This window comes from Neopsephotus bourkii, unplaced genomic scaffold (assembly GCF_033783945.1).
Source record: "Neopsephotus bourkii isolate Nb327-2 ecotype Australia unplaced genomic scaffold, CSIRO-AGI_Nbou_v1 NB_309, whole genome shotgun sequence".
Lineage (NCBI taxonomy): Eukaryota > Metazoa > Chordata > Aves > Psittaciformes > Psittacidae > Neopsephotus > Neopsephotus bourkii.
In genome coordinates this window covers 407,120-422,770 of record NW_026900817.1, presented here as the reverse complement: position 1 = coordinate 422,770, position 15,651 = coordinate 407,120, and the positions used below count along the sequence as shown (strand labels likewise).

Here is a 15,651-nt window from a genome sequence, read left to right as displayed (position 1 = left end):
GACCTGAAGCCCATCCAGTTCCAACCCCTGCCATGGGCAAGGACACCTCGCACTAAACCAGGGCACCCAAGGCTCTGTCCAACCTGGCCTTGAACACTGCCAGGGATGGAGCATTCACAACCTCCCTGGGCACCCATTCCAGTGCCTCAGCACCCTCACAGCAAAGAATTTCCTCCTTAGATCCAATCTAAACTTCCCCTGTTTCAGTTTGAACCCATTACCCCTTGTTCTGTCACTACAGTCCCTAATGAAGATTCCCTCCCCAGCATCCCTATAGCCCCCTTTAGATACATCTCACAATATCTCTTCATACAAGTGCCATAAAGCATCTCCCACAATACTTAGGGCTTGTCCCCTTCCTTAACCCATGGTTCCTTCCCTACAATAACAATCCACGAGAGAAAGAGCAGGTGAATCACTCAGCAAGCAAATCAGGCATCAATATTTATTAACACAAGACAAAGGAAACACAATCAATGCGTTAATGGAACACTGTCCAGCCAGGTGTTAAAAACATAGAGCTAATCTAATCTGAAATAAATAAAACCTTTATACATAATTACATAATGCTGCAGCCTGAATCTGACAATGGCAGAGAGCTTGACAGAAACGAAAGCAAAACTCCATCTAGGGCTAAAATGCGTCTCGTTTTTACAACCTTATCTGTAGGACAGTTAGCGTGACACATTGGAATTACATTGATTTAGAGCAGAAAGGCAGTGCAAATTCTAACAAGACAGGGCTTGAAGTTACCTGTTCCCACATCTTTTGCTTAGGGAGTATTCGTGAACAGCAAGACATACAAAATCCTTTAGTTCAAAGCGTTAGGAATTCCTAGGTTTATAGGTTTCACTGCAGCTGTTAGCATGGAATCGGATGGGCCATGGCAGGGAATCCTTTTGCCTTCTGCACAAGCTGCAAAGTCAAACTGGTGTGGAGAAGCCTGCTGCTTGGGATTCCAGGCTTGAGTCAGCACTGAGGGGAAAGCATCCAGCTCCGAACCCAGCGGCCCTGCCAAGTGACTGAGTTTGTTCTCTAAAGCACCACGGCTGCATCTTGTGACAGCTTTGCCCTGACAACCGAACGATCACTAAACCAGTTTGGAAGAACAAACTGAGCCCAGCCTCAAAGAGGCTTGCAATGAGAAATAGTTAGCACTTAGTGCTGTACAGTTAAGTTACCTCACAGGGATGTTGTAAGGATTAGATAAGATCCTCCTTTACAGAGGAAGAAACGGAAGGAGTGAGTGAAATGACCCATGGAAGGCCTTGTGGTAAGTCATCAGCAGAGCTGGAGCTGGAATGCGTGGTTTCCAGAGTCACAGCTCCGTACTTCCTCCTCTCCAGGACACTGCTCTTCACTGTGCCAAACATGGACAGAAGCAAAGTCCGAGCTGGCCAGCTGCTGTGTGTCACTTACTGGAGATCAGGGATGGAATGTGCTCTCCTCCAAGGGGCAGGACTGTAAACTTGCGGTTCTCCAAGGCAGAGAAATGGAACATGCCAGAAGAAAAGGTTAAGAGCACCCAGTAAACTTGCAAGAGAAATCCCCAAACCAAGAGAAGCCATTAATACCTATGCCAATAAAAACAAGGAAAAAAAAAAACCAAAATAATTCAGGATGTCTTGAAAAAGCCATTTTGGAGAGTCTATCTGCCCCATACCGGGGCTCTTTGATTGAATTAATACATGCGTTTTTCTTACAGCTGAAACATCACGAGGCAAAATAAAAAGACAATCCTAAAACTGCACTTAAAATCCACTTCAATGGACAACGGATCTGTGGAAACACCAAATGCTTCAGTTTGAGGAAGAAAACGGTGAAGACCACCAGAAACAGGCAACGAGGAAGTGAAGCTGCACTGCGAAACACATACAAAGAGTGATGGTCATGGAACAAGACTTTGCTGGCTAAAGAGGGAGACCCACTTCTGTGCACTTCACACCCTAAGCTGCAGCACCAACAGCAGCAACAGGTCACAGGGGCACCTTCCTCCCCATGAACAGCATCTCCCACGCTGCCTGACTGCTGTGGTGGGTACAGACACGGTTCCCAGAGGTAAGTGAAGTGTTTGCAAGCAGCTCAACTCCACCCTTGCCATAGTAACTTCCAGTGCCTGAATCTATTCTCCCACCAAAGAGGTTTCAGGAATAGCCTTTGGAACACTCCTGCCTTCAGCAAAGAGCTAACAGCACATCAGGAGGTCTGTTCTGCTTACAGACACACTGAGTTGTGCTCCAGCTGCCACAGGGTCTTCAGAGTTCAGCCTATAAACCGATGACAAACTGCCTCCAAACTCTGACTGAGGTCATTTGGAACATCCTGAACAAGTTCACTTACACTGGAGACCACTTCTGACTCAAAAACCCCCTGTTGCAGTATCCGGTATCACCTCCCACTGCATCCAGAATCTGATTTCCTTAACATACCCAGGAATTTAATTGTTCTTAGAAGATGATGAATGCAAGAAAGGTGATTTTTGAGTCAAAGCTTAAACGCCATCTATCCCTCTGTGCTGTGCAATTGCTTCCTTACTGTAAGAGCTTACACGCACTACTCTAAGGCTTGGTTCTTGACATTTAGGAATGTGGAAAGGGTTTGAAGGCTGGGATATTACCTTGCACTACAGTTACTTAATGTCTTTACCAGAATTGCTCTGTCTCATTTTGGGGCCTCCTCCTGTAAGAGATAAAAATGAATTCAACTTAAACCCCAGCATCATCTCATTCTTTCTAGTGACTGCTTTGAGGAAACCCAGGTTGTTGCCTCCCACATTAAAGCCTATTTACAGTATTTCTTGCTCTTCCCAGAGGGAACTACATGGAGCAGGGGCTGAACTGCACAAACACCGAGTTTAACTGTGTCAGTCTAACGGAGTTTCTTCCCTTCAGACACAAGGTGATGCAGGATGAGGCAGAGGCGGTCCCTCGGGTGCATCCTTTCTGTTAAGCATTTAAGACTTGCACTGCGATTTCAACCCAATTCCATGTTCCTGTTTCAATTCAGCCTCTTGTAGGAAGATGGGCCTTGGAATCAAAGGTTTCTGCATGCTATGACACGTGTCTGGCCAGCAATAAAAGACTACACACTGAAATAAGGAAGCTTGTGAAAGGGGTGTTTAGCTCACATTAGTTGTCGAACCAAATGGAATTCTAAGGACCACAAAAGTTACTCGTCCTTAAAAATGTCTACCTTCAGCCGTCATCATTATCCAAGTTAATTTTCTAAGTGAATTATGTATAATAATATTTACATATTTAAAATATAGGCAAAATTCTTCTTTAAATTCAAGAAATATCTATAGGAATAAGTAACTCTTCGATTCCGGACGTTATTGGTTTGGTCATGGCACAATTTTAACCGGGTTTGTGTGATCCCACGGGATGAACAGCTCCAGTCCAGATGCAAAGGACATTGTAGAGCAGGGAACTGCAGAACTCTGATGACCCTTTTCTTAATAGTTTATTATCTTAACTAAATAAACCCTCCCCTTATAGAATCCTAAACCAGTATTAGATAAAAATACAAATATGTACAACAGATGAAAAAAGTAACACTACTGTAAAGGCCTTAAGGGATTTTGTAGCTCACACACTTTGCATTTGCTATAAAGCTAATATTGCAGTAAACTGTTACAGAAGTTCTCCATTGTCTACCACATCTCCTTCTGCCCCTTGGTAGTTACACGGGGTCTCGACAGCAGAGGGACGAGATGAAGGGAATGTGGCAGCAATCTCAAACTTGGCATCAAGTATTAGTAATTTTCACCAGCTTCAGTTCTCAAGCCACCTCCTGTCATTGAGTGGTCCCACAAAGTCGCTGAACATCACTTCCCCCCCGACCCCATACACATCACATGTTATATGCTACATATATGGGGTCTAACTGGTCAGCTAGGAAGCTGTCACGGAGATGCATTCGTTGTTTCTCTCCTCTGGAATTGATAGGGATAACGCCAGGATCCACCACCACCACCACTCCCACAATCAGGTAATGTTCTTCCAGGACCACGTTTGTAACCAGAGGGACTAAATCCAGGGCTTCCTGTTCACAGCCACACAGCTCCACGACAACCACCAGCAAGTTGGTCCATGTGAAGACAGCACTGAAAGCCAGAAAGAAGAACAAAGAGACAGAAAACCCAGTTATGTTCACAAAGACCCAACATTCTTTACCTTCAGATGGAGTTTATCACCCGCTTTGGGCTGCATTTCCAAGCCACCCAACTTCAAGACGATCTGGTCCTGATGTGTCAAAGCTCAGTTAAATCTATCTCAGTACTGCTTAGTGTGAGGTAAGAACTAAATGCTGCTTTCCCCAGCTCAAACATAAATGGGTTTTACAGCACAAAGCAGGAAATGATCGTTTCTATTTCGAATTAAGGCCTGTGAGAGAACACTGAGTCAGTCAGCCTCAGTATTACGCTGGCCTACAGAGAGGAAGTGAGGTTCATGACTTGCTGATGACAGAAAATACCTCAATGTGCCCATTGTTTTTCTCCTAAACCCCGTGTCTTTGCTTGAGCATTGCTCCATTTCAGCTAGCTCAGCTTGAATCCAGTTTTCATGGCTGTTTTACCATTCAGCAATGCTTCTGTGTGTCCGAGATACCGAAGTCTCAATGTCAATCGGATGGTAGCGCAGCCCCCTCAGCTCCAAAGTCTCATCCAGTGCTCCAACAACATACAGTGCATCGTGGCGCTCTAGAGAGGAGAGGTGGGACATGGAGTGTAATGTACTATGGACACAGGGAACGGTAGATAATACATGGCATCATCAAAGAGAGAAGAGATCCAGAGCAGCCCAAGGAGAGGGACTTGGGGGTGCTGGTCGATGAGAAAATGAACATGAGCCGGCTTCAGTGTGCGCTTGCAGCCCAGAAAGCAACCGTATCCTGGGCTGCATCAAAAGGAGTGACCAGCAGGGCGAAGGAGGTGATCCTGCCCCTCTACTCTGCTCTCATGAGACCTCACCTGGAGCATTGGGTGCAGTTCTGGTGTTCTCAACATAAAAAGGACATGGAACTGTTGGAACAAGTCCAGAGGAGGCCACGAGGATGAGCAGGGACTGGAGCACCTCCCATATAAAGACAGGCTGAGAAAGTTGGGGCTGTTCAGCCTGGAGCTGCGTGGAGACCTCAGAGCAGCTTCCAGTGTCTGAAGGGGGCTACAGGGATGCTGGGGATGGACTCTTCATTAGGGACTGCAGTGACAGGACAAGGGGTAATGGGTTCAAACTGAAACAGGGGAAGTTTAGATTGGATCTAAGGAAGAAATTCTTTCCTGTGAGGGTGCTGAGGCACTGGAATGGGTGCCCAGGGAGGTTGTGAATGCTCCATCCCTGGCAGTGTTCAAGGCCAGGCTGGATGAGGCCTTGGGTGAGATGGTTTAGAGCAAGGTGTCCCTGCCCATGGCAGGGGGTTGGAACTTGATGATCTTAAGGTCCTTTCCAACCCCAACCATTCCATGATTCTATGATTCTAAGATAAATCAAGTTTCTCTTGGATCCAGATCATGCGGATCGATGGGGCTTGGAGCAGCGTGATCTGGTGAAAGGTGGAACTAGAGCTCTAAGGTCCCTTTCCAAGCCAAACCATTCCATCTACACAGTGTGAACAGAAACCCATGCTCTCCATTTCAAAGCTGCAGTTTAAGCTGTGCCATACCTCCACTGGCAGCTGTGAGCTCTGTGCGACGAACAAAGCCCAGGTAACCGGTGCGAGCCCAAAGCGTCTGAGCAGCATCACCGAAACTCAGGCGAGTGTTGAAATGATCGGCTTGAAGGGTTTCATTGTCGTAGATAGTGTAGTAGCCACTGGCTGTGTGTGGACTGTTGACCCAAATCTGTGCAGGAAGTGGAAAACCAGTCACACCTTACCCACGACAGAGCCAGAGCATCACTGAGGATGACAATGAGGCAAGGGAGTAAACTGGAACAAGAAGATTCTCTTTTTATCTGGGGTTTTCCAGATCCAAAAATGGTCTGCATTTAGCTGAAATCTCCAAACACCCTGGAGAATCTTAAAAATGCATCTTGCAGATTGAGTCTCTTAATAACTGTAAGCTGAGGATTGAGCAAATATACTGGGGGGTTTTGTAACACATCAAGGCCAAAAATGGATTATAACCTCCTAAGATCAAATATACCCATGTGTAATCAAGGTAAAGAAAGCAAAATGTGAATGAGATGATTTGGAAGCCGGTTATTCAAGGTTTAGGGTGGAATCAGCCTTGCTTTCTAGTAGGTTTTCTTGCCTTGACACCTGATGGTTAAATCAGACCCACAGCACTCATTCAGCTCACAAAGACCTGCGCTAAGGACCACTCACACCCTGTCAGCACCAGCTTGTGTTACCTGCAAAGGGAGAATCCAGCTCGGAGACAGCAGAACCTGCCCCAGTGGTGAACCCTGCACTTACCTCCCCGAGGTGAGAATCTCCAAGGGGCCCTTTAGTCTCGGGGTTGACGATGACCACTTTGACTCCAGGCAAGATCTAAAGAGCACAGGAAGGAACACGGGATCCGTGTGGGAATCACCTTCATGCACAACTGAAACACAAAGGCTGTTCCTTTACCTGCAGAAAGGTGTGATCTCACCCACAGCACTGCCAACCACGTATGAAACGTGCGGGGACACGCACGCAGAGGATGGGGTGGGAGCTATGGCATGAATGGCTTTCATGACTCAAAAAGCACACAGGTAAGGCGTTCCGGGCTTGCAGGTCTTGCTAGACCTTGATTTTGTGGAATTCAATGTTAAAAACTACTGGAAATACCTTTCTATTAATCCATTTAAAGAAGGGAGTAAGAGTACATTCAATAATACAGGAAGTCTCTGAAATGCTCATTTCAAGCACAGGACAGCAGTCACTTCGGTGGGGTTCATTTTACCAACTCTTTGATTTCTTTCACCAAAGCATGCTCCTGAATCAAGGGATGCTTCATCATAAATCAAACTAACTTCCCCAAGGAACGCTGTAACCCGTTATCACCCCTTCTCATACCAGGCCACCCTTCCTAGCTCCACATCCACAGCAGAGCAGGGGTACAAGAAACGTGTGCTCAGCAGATGCTGCGTGCCATCCCTCCTGATGCTATCATACCTAGGTAGCATATCCTATAGTCCGTGCTCATGACATTACCTTCCCGGATTCTGAAAGCAGCAGGCTTTGAGGAGCTCCCCTTTCCACCAGCCGCACCCTGAAGGTAAAGAAGACATTGTCAGGGGGGGAGAAAAGAGCTGCAATGTCCTGAGAGGTGATGCCTTTCCATAGTGTTATTAAGTACAGCACTGTACCTGTCGTGTCTCAAGGACTTCAGATCCACGTAAACCGTGGTGGGATCCGGCCCAGATGTTCCCTGAGGAATGAACATTGAAGAATGAATGGACCTACAGAGCCAGGGGAACCCCTGCCTGAGCTCATGGACAGGCAGCAGGCTCCACATTCCCATTTCCCCACCTCTGCAGCAGCACTAAAGGGAACTCCCCACCAAACAGGCTGTTTGCTCTCCGAGTGGAACACCAGCGTGAGCTGCACCTCTGGGGAGGGGGAAGCTGCTGTGGATACAGCCCAAGAGCTCTCAGCTCTCAGCCCTGGGGCTGAGGCATTGTTCCAGTGGAAATAAAGCTCTCCAATGTCACCTTTCAGCTGCTTTGAGCATCTGTGACACAACCTGGCCGCTGAAAGAAGCTGTTTAAACCCTGTGCCAGCTGCTCTCTGCCAAGCAGATGCTGGGCTCCATAAGGCCCGTGCAGTGTGGGAAGCTGGCTGCTGTGGGATACAACCAGCCCTGGGAATACGACAGCAGAGACACCACAGGCACTCCTGTTACCTGCAAGCAGATGGCAACGTTGACTCTTGACCCGAAGGTGGTGCTGACAGCACGGGAGGAGAGGCCAATGTCCTTGAAGAGCTTGGAGAAGGACTGGGTGAGGGAAACGCGCGGCCGCTCCTCTGCCACCACCACGCAGGTCCGGACACAGGAGAGGTTGATGCCACGTGCCTGGGACACACACGAAGGAGGGCACAGGTCTGTGTGTGCAGCACTGCACCAGGCCTGGCCCCTCACATAGAATGGGGTGGGTTGGGAAGGACCTGAAGCTCGTCCAGTTCCAACCCCTGCCATGGGCAGGGACACCTCACACTAAACCAGGGCACCCAAGGCTCTCTCCAACCTGGCCTTGAACACTGCCAGGGATGGAGCATTCACAGCCTCCCTGGGCACCCATTCCAGTGCCTCAGCACCCTCACAGGAAAGAATTTCCTCCTTAGATCCAGTCTAAACTTCCCCTGTTTCAGTTTGAACCCATTATCCCTTGTCCTGTCACTGCAGTCCCTAATGAAGAGTCCCTCCCCAGCATCCCTACAGGCCCCCTTTAGACACTGGAAGCTGCTCTGAGGTCTCCACGCAGCTCCAGGCTGAACAGCCCCAACTTTCTCATCCTGTCTCCATACAGGAGGTGCTCCAGTCCCTGCTCATCCTCGTGGCCTCCTCTGGACTTGTTCCAACAGTTCCATGTCCTTTTTATGCTGAGGACACCATAACTGCACCCAATGCTCCAGGTGAGGTCTCACGAGAGCAGAGGGGCAGGATCCCCTCCTTTGACCTGCTGGTCACACTCCTTTTGATGCAGCCCAGGATATGGTTGCTTTCTGGGCTCAGTGCACACTATCGGCTCATGTTCATTTTCTCATCGACCAGCACCCCAAGTCCTTCTCCTTGGGCTGCTCTGGATCTCTTCTCTAAATGATTCACATTTGCTTTCTGTCCCTGGAGATGACTTGAGGAAATGCAGGAAAACCCTGTCCTTGTGTTCCAGTTCTTTCCTCTTTTCAGCTTCCACTTGTAACTATGAGATGATTAACTATGAGTCTGAACAGAGCCTAGAAACACTGCTACAACAAAAGATGCATTAACAGTGCTTCTTCCTCTGCTACAGAACGTAGCATCACATGCTGCTGCAGTGCTTGTCAGCTAAGATTACGTCTGCTCTTCACTATTTATATAGACAGAAACCAAACCAAGTGAGAATAAAGTCATTTACTGGGTTTATATAATCATGGAATGGGTTGGGTTGGGAAGGACCTGAAGCTCATCCAGTTCCAACCCCTGCCATGGGTAGGGACACCCCACACTAAACCAGGGCACCCAAGGCTCTGTCCAAGCTGGCCTTGAACACTGCCAGGGATGGAGCATTCACAACCTCCCTGGGCACCCATTCCAGTGCCTCAGCACCCTCACAGGGAAGAATTTCCTCCTTATATCCAATCTAAACTTCCCCTGTTTCAGTTTGAACCCATTACCCCGTGTCCTGTCACTGCAGTCCCTAATGAAGAGTCCCTCCCCAGCACCCTATAGCCCCCTTCAGACACTGGAAGCTGCTCTGAGGTCTCCATGCAGCTTCAGGCTGAACAGCCCCAACTTTCTCAGCCTGTCTCCATACAGGAGGTGCTCCAGCCCCTGCTCATCCTCGTGGCCTCCTCTAAACACATTGAACCTTCAACAAACCGGGGCTAGAATCCATTCTTCTTTCTGGACATGACCACAGATGCACTGACCAGTGTTCACCAGTGGATCAAGCACATGCCTCGTGCTGTTCAACTGGTGCCACACCGCAGAGCAGGCACCTTCCTGCCCCCAACAGAACAAGGCTGATCCTCAGGCTCGTCGATGCAGTGCGCTATTTCAGTGAAGCTCATGCAGAAAAGGCACCTCGAGTGTCTTATGGAGCTATTTTGTTTTCCCTTCCTCTCATCTCCAAGGAGCAAACACCTCTATTTAGCAAATCCCCTGACATGTGTGCTTTGCATCATGTGCTGCTCTGAGCCTTCACTGCAGACTCTTACATAAGCAGTTCTTCCGCATAGCATCCTGCTGCTGGCATCCTCTCTTAAGGTTTGCCCAGCAGTCTCTGACACTCACTGGCGACGTGCTACCTGCACTGCAATACATACACCCCATCCATCCCAATCCTTTTCCTTTCCTGGGGCTGCAAAAGCAAAGTGGTTTTGCTTTTTGAGCAAGCTGTGGTCCAGAGACTCAAATAGGACAGTTTTCCTCCTGCACAACGATCACATCGCTTTGCTTCACTACCACAGCTGAATTTATGGGCCAGCATTCAGGGAACAGTTCTTACCTTTAACATTTCAACTTGGTTTCCAAGTCCCTTTGTGCACAGTTCCATGACTGAATAGGAACAGAAAGTGTCCCTTATTTTATACTGGCTGACAGTAGATAACCAGAGGAAAAGATTGGATTCCAGCTCCATAGGAGGAATTAAGATTGACTGGTGTCCAGAGTACACACTGCGAGGAACATTAAGGAAGAAAACACTTTTGATGCCATTCCCCATTTATAAGCAGCCAGGAGCCAACCCTTCCCTTTTCCCCTCCAAAGCCGTACCTGCAAAGGCACCAGAGCACAAACCCCAGTCCACAATAGGGGTCGAGACAAATTGCAATCTGCCGGGAGGAGTAGAGCTCACACTGCAGCTTGATGGCCCTGCAAAGGCCACTCACCGCTGCATGGGACATCTGCAACACAGGGACAGAGGAACCGTGCTCAGATTGAAGGGCATCACCCCAGGAGCTCATCAAGACAGGCAGGCAAGAAGAGGGATGGGTCTGACATCCTAACCCTGCTCCAGGAACACTGGGTTTCATTCTCTCATCTTCCACAGCAGGAGCAGAAACCTCTGAGTCCCAGTAACCCAGGACCAGTGATAACAGCAGCTGCTGCTTTTAGCTTTGGGCATCTCATGGTTCCAATCACAGCCAGTCACTAGTGACAGTCTAAGGCTTTAATGTTTTAAGTTCTCATCCTCCTTTCTATCACCTGCGTTCCTGTTCTGCTCCTGGCAGGGGAAAGCAGAAGCTCACAGCCCTGCTCCTCACCTTGCTCACTGCTCTCCTAGTGGGAAGCAGCAGCAGAACTCCTGATGCCCACTACAGAGACCTCCCTTCCTACACTACAAGCACAAAGTCCCACTGCTTTCCCTGCAGTGAATCCATAGCCTTATGGCAAGAAAAGCTTCATTGGGCTTCAAGCTACAAGAGCCAGCTCTGGTGGAGGTCAAGGAGGGAGGTGGTTCAGAATATCAGCCAAAGGCACCAAACCCCCCATCTCCTAAACCCCTTTTACTGTACCTTTACTCCTGTAAGCATCCCTGTTGTGGAGACACTAAAATCGAGGTATGCTAACATTTCAGGCGTAGGTGGCTTATAGAGCTGAGACAGCCGCTTCCTGGGCAAGTCATCTGTAAAGGCAAGGCACAAACGTGGCTCGTTTTGGTTCCTGAGCTAGTATTTGAAAGGAGAACAGAGCTTTCCGACAGCCAGGGATGGATGAGAAAGCTTTCTATTAATTCCCTTTAGACTGAACGCATGACAAGACTGGTGCCAAGGCTCCCATGTAGGAAATGGTTGTCAGGAAAAGGGAGGAAGAGACTCACTCTCGCCTCCAGGACATTAACAGCTGCCTGCAAGGTGACTCTTCAGGACAGTTATTTTCCATGCACAGCTCAACAAACGCAGCAGAGGTGTCAATAAACAAGGGCAGACCTAGCTTAGACCCTGGGTAGGTTTCCCAAGCATTCAAATCCTTAAGAGCCACCCAGTTTGTACCTGAAACAGGGGAGAGTCCCCATGGCGGCCAACCCCCTGTGCAACGTCAAAGGAGCCTTTCAGCCCATGAGCCCACCTGTGTCAATGATGGTTGGCCAGGTTTTCACATCCACAGCAGCAGCTGCCTCCCTGGATTTCAGGAGCCTCATTAAGGTCTGGGTTGTGAGGATACAGGCGGCTTTGCTGACCTAAAACCAGGAACACCCATTAGGAAACAAAGGGAGGAGAAACCGTGCATCCCAGAGGTGTTTTATATCCACCTGCAGCCAGCTTCCCTCTGCAAACCTGCATCGATTCCCTGCACTAAAACCCCAAAGGCAGCCTAAAATGCAAAGAGCCACATCAGGAGCTTTAGAGCAGGGGAGAACATTCCACCAGCTACATCTGCCTTCCTATCCCACGGTCCTTTCCTGGTGACTGGGCTCGGGAAGTAACTAATGCAGGATTTGCACTTGCCCAGCAGTGAGGAGCGTCAATGGGACATTTCCAGTGGCAGCATCACGTTCGGATCTGTCTCGTTTTACAGCAGTTCAACTTAGAATCATAGAATATCTTGGGTTGGAAAGGACCTGAAGATCATCCAGTTCCAACCCCCTGCCATGGGCAGGGACACCTCACACTAAACCAGGGCACCCAAGGCCTTGTCCAACCTGGCCTTGAACACTGCCAGGATGGAGCATTCACAACCTCCCTGGGCACCCATTCCAGTGCCTCAGCACCCTCACAGGAAAGAATTTCCTCCTTAGATCCAATCTAAACTTCCCCTGTTTCAGTTTGAACCCGTTACCCCTTGTCCTGTCACTACAGTCCCTAATGAAGAGTCCATCCCCAGCATCCCTATAGCCCCCTTCAGACACTGGAAGCTGCTCTGAGGTCTCCACGCAGCTTCTATTCTCCAGGCTGAACAGCCCCAACTTGCCCCAGAGGGAGAGGTGGGTTCCTTGTGTTTTACCAAGGCAAACACCGGCCTTCATGAGCGAGATGTGCTTCAATCACTGCTGTCGTGTCCAGAGCACGGGCACTCAGCTCCCCCCATTACTCACTTCCACGATCATTCGCACAGTGGGCAGAGTAGCAGTGAGGCTCTGAGCATGAGGTGGTCTCACGGTGACGGGGATGCAGCCAGCGTACAAACAGCCATAGAAGGCGGTGATGAGCTCAATGCCTGCAAGGACACAACAGGCTGTAGTGGGGGACACGGAGGGCTGCACGTCCAGGTGAGTGCTCTTCCTCCAAGCATCCGCTGCTACCTCTCATGAGAAGGTGGCACAAGCACCGGTCACTTCCACAGCACGGGGGTGCAACGGAAGCAGTCCAAACATTGGGGGCAGCACAATAGGGAAGCAAAGAAAGCTTGGGAGAGGGGACTGGGAAAGGAGAGACCACACAGAAAACCACATCTGCCTTATAGGGGAGCAACACAGACTCATAGAATAGTTTGAGGGAAAGGACCTTAAGATCATCAAGTTCCAACCCCCTGCCATGGGCAGGAACACCTTGCTCTAAACCATCTCACCCAAGGCCTCGTCCAACCTGGCCTTGAACACTGCCAGGGATGGAGCATTCACAACCTCCCTGGGCACCCATTCCAGTGCCTCACTGCCCTCACAGGAAAGAATTTCCTCCTTAGATCCAATCTAAACTTCCCCTGTTTAAGTTTGAACCCATTACCCCTTGTCCTGTCACTGCAGTCCCTAATGAAGAGTCCATCCCCAGCATCCCTATAGCCCCCTTCAGACACTGGAAGCTGCTCTGAGGTCTCCCCGCAGCCTTCTCTTCTCCAGGCTGAGCAGCCCCAACTTTCCCATCCTATCTTCATACAGGAGCTGCTCCAGTCCCTGATCATCCTCGTGGCCTCCTCTGGACTTGTTCCAACAGATCCATGTCCTTTTTATGCTGAGGACACCAGAACTGCACACAATGCTCCAGGTGAGGTCTCACGAGAGCAGAATAAAGGGGCATCCCAAGTGTCAAATGACTCCAGATCAGGACAGAAAGCACCGTGTGGCAGGGCAAGGAGTACACACACCAGAGAGCAGCTCTCACCAGCAGTGAGCATCTCACACACCCCAAGTGCTAAAGCTGCGTGCTGCTGGCCAGACCGCACTGCCCATCGTTCCCAACCTGCACAGCTGGAGGCGATGGCACTGGTCTCTACCAGCTGCCACCCGGCCATTCCTCATGGCAAAGTACGTGCTTTGTGGATGCAAAGCTGCTACAAGGGGCAATGTGCCTTCATTAAACCAAGATGTGAGCAGAGCAGGAGCTGAGGAGTCTCTGGTAGCACAGTTCCAGCCCATGCAGCACGGTCACAGGTGTCTATGAGTGGTGAATGTGTCGTACCAGAGGGTCTCTGATAACCCCAGAAGTCTTTGATAACACAGCAAGTTCCAGCCAGGCACAAACTGGCTCTTCCAAAGGCAGGCCAAACGAGACCAGGGGGCTGATGCAGCCCCTGAAGCACTGCTGTAATCCCAGCTCTCAGTGGGATTTCAGGCAGAGCCCACGCTGCAGCCATCAGTAAAACCTCGCTTACCAGGAGGATACAGAAGCACCACGTTGTCTCCTGCATTCAGGTGTCCTTTGTCGCACAGAACCGATGCGATTCTCTCTGCCTTTTTGTGCAGCTGGAGGCAGGTGGCCGTGCACACAGTGGTTCCCTTGCGAGGAGAGAGACAAAAGTGCTCTAAACAGGGCAAGTGTCAGTGAGGAAAACCCCTCCAAACCTGCTGGCTAAGTGTCAGTCTATAGCTCCAAGTTACCCATACCTATAGGCTGCTGGCATCCAAGGAGCCATTTATTCACTACCATAGCAAAAAGAGATGGAGTGAGATCTGCTCTAGAGAGTTCTACCTCCCAGGGAGTCAGCTCAGGTCTTCCTGCACTGAACGTACTCAAGAGGGACACCCCATTAAAGGATACAGGAACCAGTGGGACCTACAGACAGGCTCAGTTTTAAAAGCAAGCACTGAACCAGGACACAGTCACTGACCGAGAGGTTCAAAGGTTACAAAGCCATGGGCAAAATCTGATCCAGAGACTAAGCACAAGACACTGGGTGGGCAAAAGGATTTGAGCAGTCTTGAGCTTGTGCTGAACCCCAGTAACTCAGCCCCAACTGTACCTTGGCATTCAACAAGAGGAAGAGCGGGTGGTCAGGGGTTGCTTGAGCTCTCCACTGCAACACCTCTGTCAGGAACTGGTGCTGAAACACAGGCAGCAATTTAACATCAGTGCTTCTGTTTCAGAGGGGGTGTTTAAGTGCTTCCCATTGAGCTGCAGGGTGAATTCCTGCCCATTCTCCAGCTGTAAGAAGCCTGATTTACCTTTTTAACCAAGTCGTTGTCTTCTAGTTGACCAAGATCTCTTCCAGAGGCTTGAGCAATGCGCTTCCCAGCAACCAGGTTCCCCACCATCACAGAGGCAGGGCCAACGCCTGTTGGTAAAGAACAGCCACCTGAAATGGGAACCTTGCACGCAGATGGGAACGGGCTGGCCTAGAACTGCAATCTGCAGGGACAAAGGGACCCAGATTCCCTGGAGGATCCCACTGCTCCTGGCCACGGATGCCAGCAGCATCCATGAGGCTCAGAAGGCTCCTGTTCACCAGCAAGGAGTTCAAAGGTAGGCACCAGAATCCCTTGACTGACACATGCAGAGAGGCCTCAAACAGACCCCAGCCACCAGCCCCAAGCTCTGGTCCCCAGCACGCAGGATGCTCAGAGGCATCCCCCAGCCCTTCTGCAGGGGTGAACTTCAGTTTCCAGCCTCAACCACCACCGTTACCTGGTTGTTTCTGCCTGGGTTTGGGCAAGTTGGTCACACACGTGTGCGGGCACATGAGGATGTTGCAGGGATGCAGGGAGCCCTCCAGAAAGTGCTGTTTGGTTTGTGAGATGTGGATCCCTCCCAAGGGAGTTTTTGGCAACGTGTTGGCTGGCACAAGAGCAAGGCAATACACACCCACTTGGTGAATGCTGTCGATTGCCTAGAGGGAGGAAAGGTGGTCACTGGGATTGCTGCACTGAC

General features: G+C 49.8%; 1 protein-coding gene across 3 annotated transcripts in view; it reads right to left on the bottom strand.

The window, feature by feature from the left end:
- Nucleotides 1-3,443: 3,443 nt before the first annotated feature.
- Nucleotides 3,444-15,651, bottom strand: part of DIP2B (disco interacting protein 2 homolog B) — a 64,496-nt gene continuing 52,288 nt past the window's right edge. For all 3 annotated transcript variants that reach the window (XM_061347196.1, XM_061347197.1, XM_061347198.1), the window contains 16 exons: nucleotides 15,409-15,610; nucleotides 14,949-15,058; nucleotides 14,747-14,827; nucleotides 14,159-14,282; nucleotides 12,666-12,787; nucleotides 11,699-11,810; nucleotides 11,146-11,255; nucleotides 10,403-10,533; nucleotides 10,137-10,305; nucleotides 7,832-8,002; nucleotides 7,296-7,357; nucleotides 7,141-7,198; nucleotides 6,418-6,492; nucleotides 5,665-5,842; nucleotides 4,579-4,702; nucleotides 3,444-4,105 (listed from right to left, as the gene is read on the bottom strand). In XM_061347196.1, the coding sequence (XP_061203180.1) occupies nucleotides 3,853-4,105; nucleotides 4,579-4,702; nucleotides 5,665-5,842; nucleotides 6,418-6,492; nucleotides 7,141-7,198; nucleotides 7,296-7,357; nucleotides 7,832-8,002; nucleotides 10,137-10,305; nucleotides 10,403-10,533; nucleotides 11,146-11,255; nucleotides 11,699-11,810; nucleotides 12,666-12,787; nucleotides 14,159-14,282; nucleotides 14,747-14,827; nucleotides 14,949-15,058; nucleotides 15,409-15,610 (2,082 nt within the window). In that variant the 3' untranslated portion in view covers nucleotides 3,444-3,852. The remainder of the gene's footprint in view (nucleotides 4,106-4,578; nucleotides 4,703-5,664; nucleotides 5,843-6,417; nucleotides 6,493-7,140; nucleotides 7,199-7,295; nucleotides 7,358-7,831; nucleotides 8,003-10,136; nucleotides 10,306-10,402; nucleotides 10,534-11,145; nucleotides 11,256-11,698; nucleotides 11,811-12,665; nucleotides 12,788-14,158; nucleotides 14,283-14,746; nucleotides 14,828-14,948; nucleotides 15,059-15,408; nucleotides 15,611-15,651) is intronic.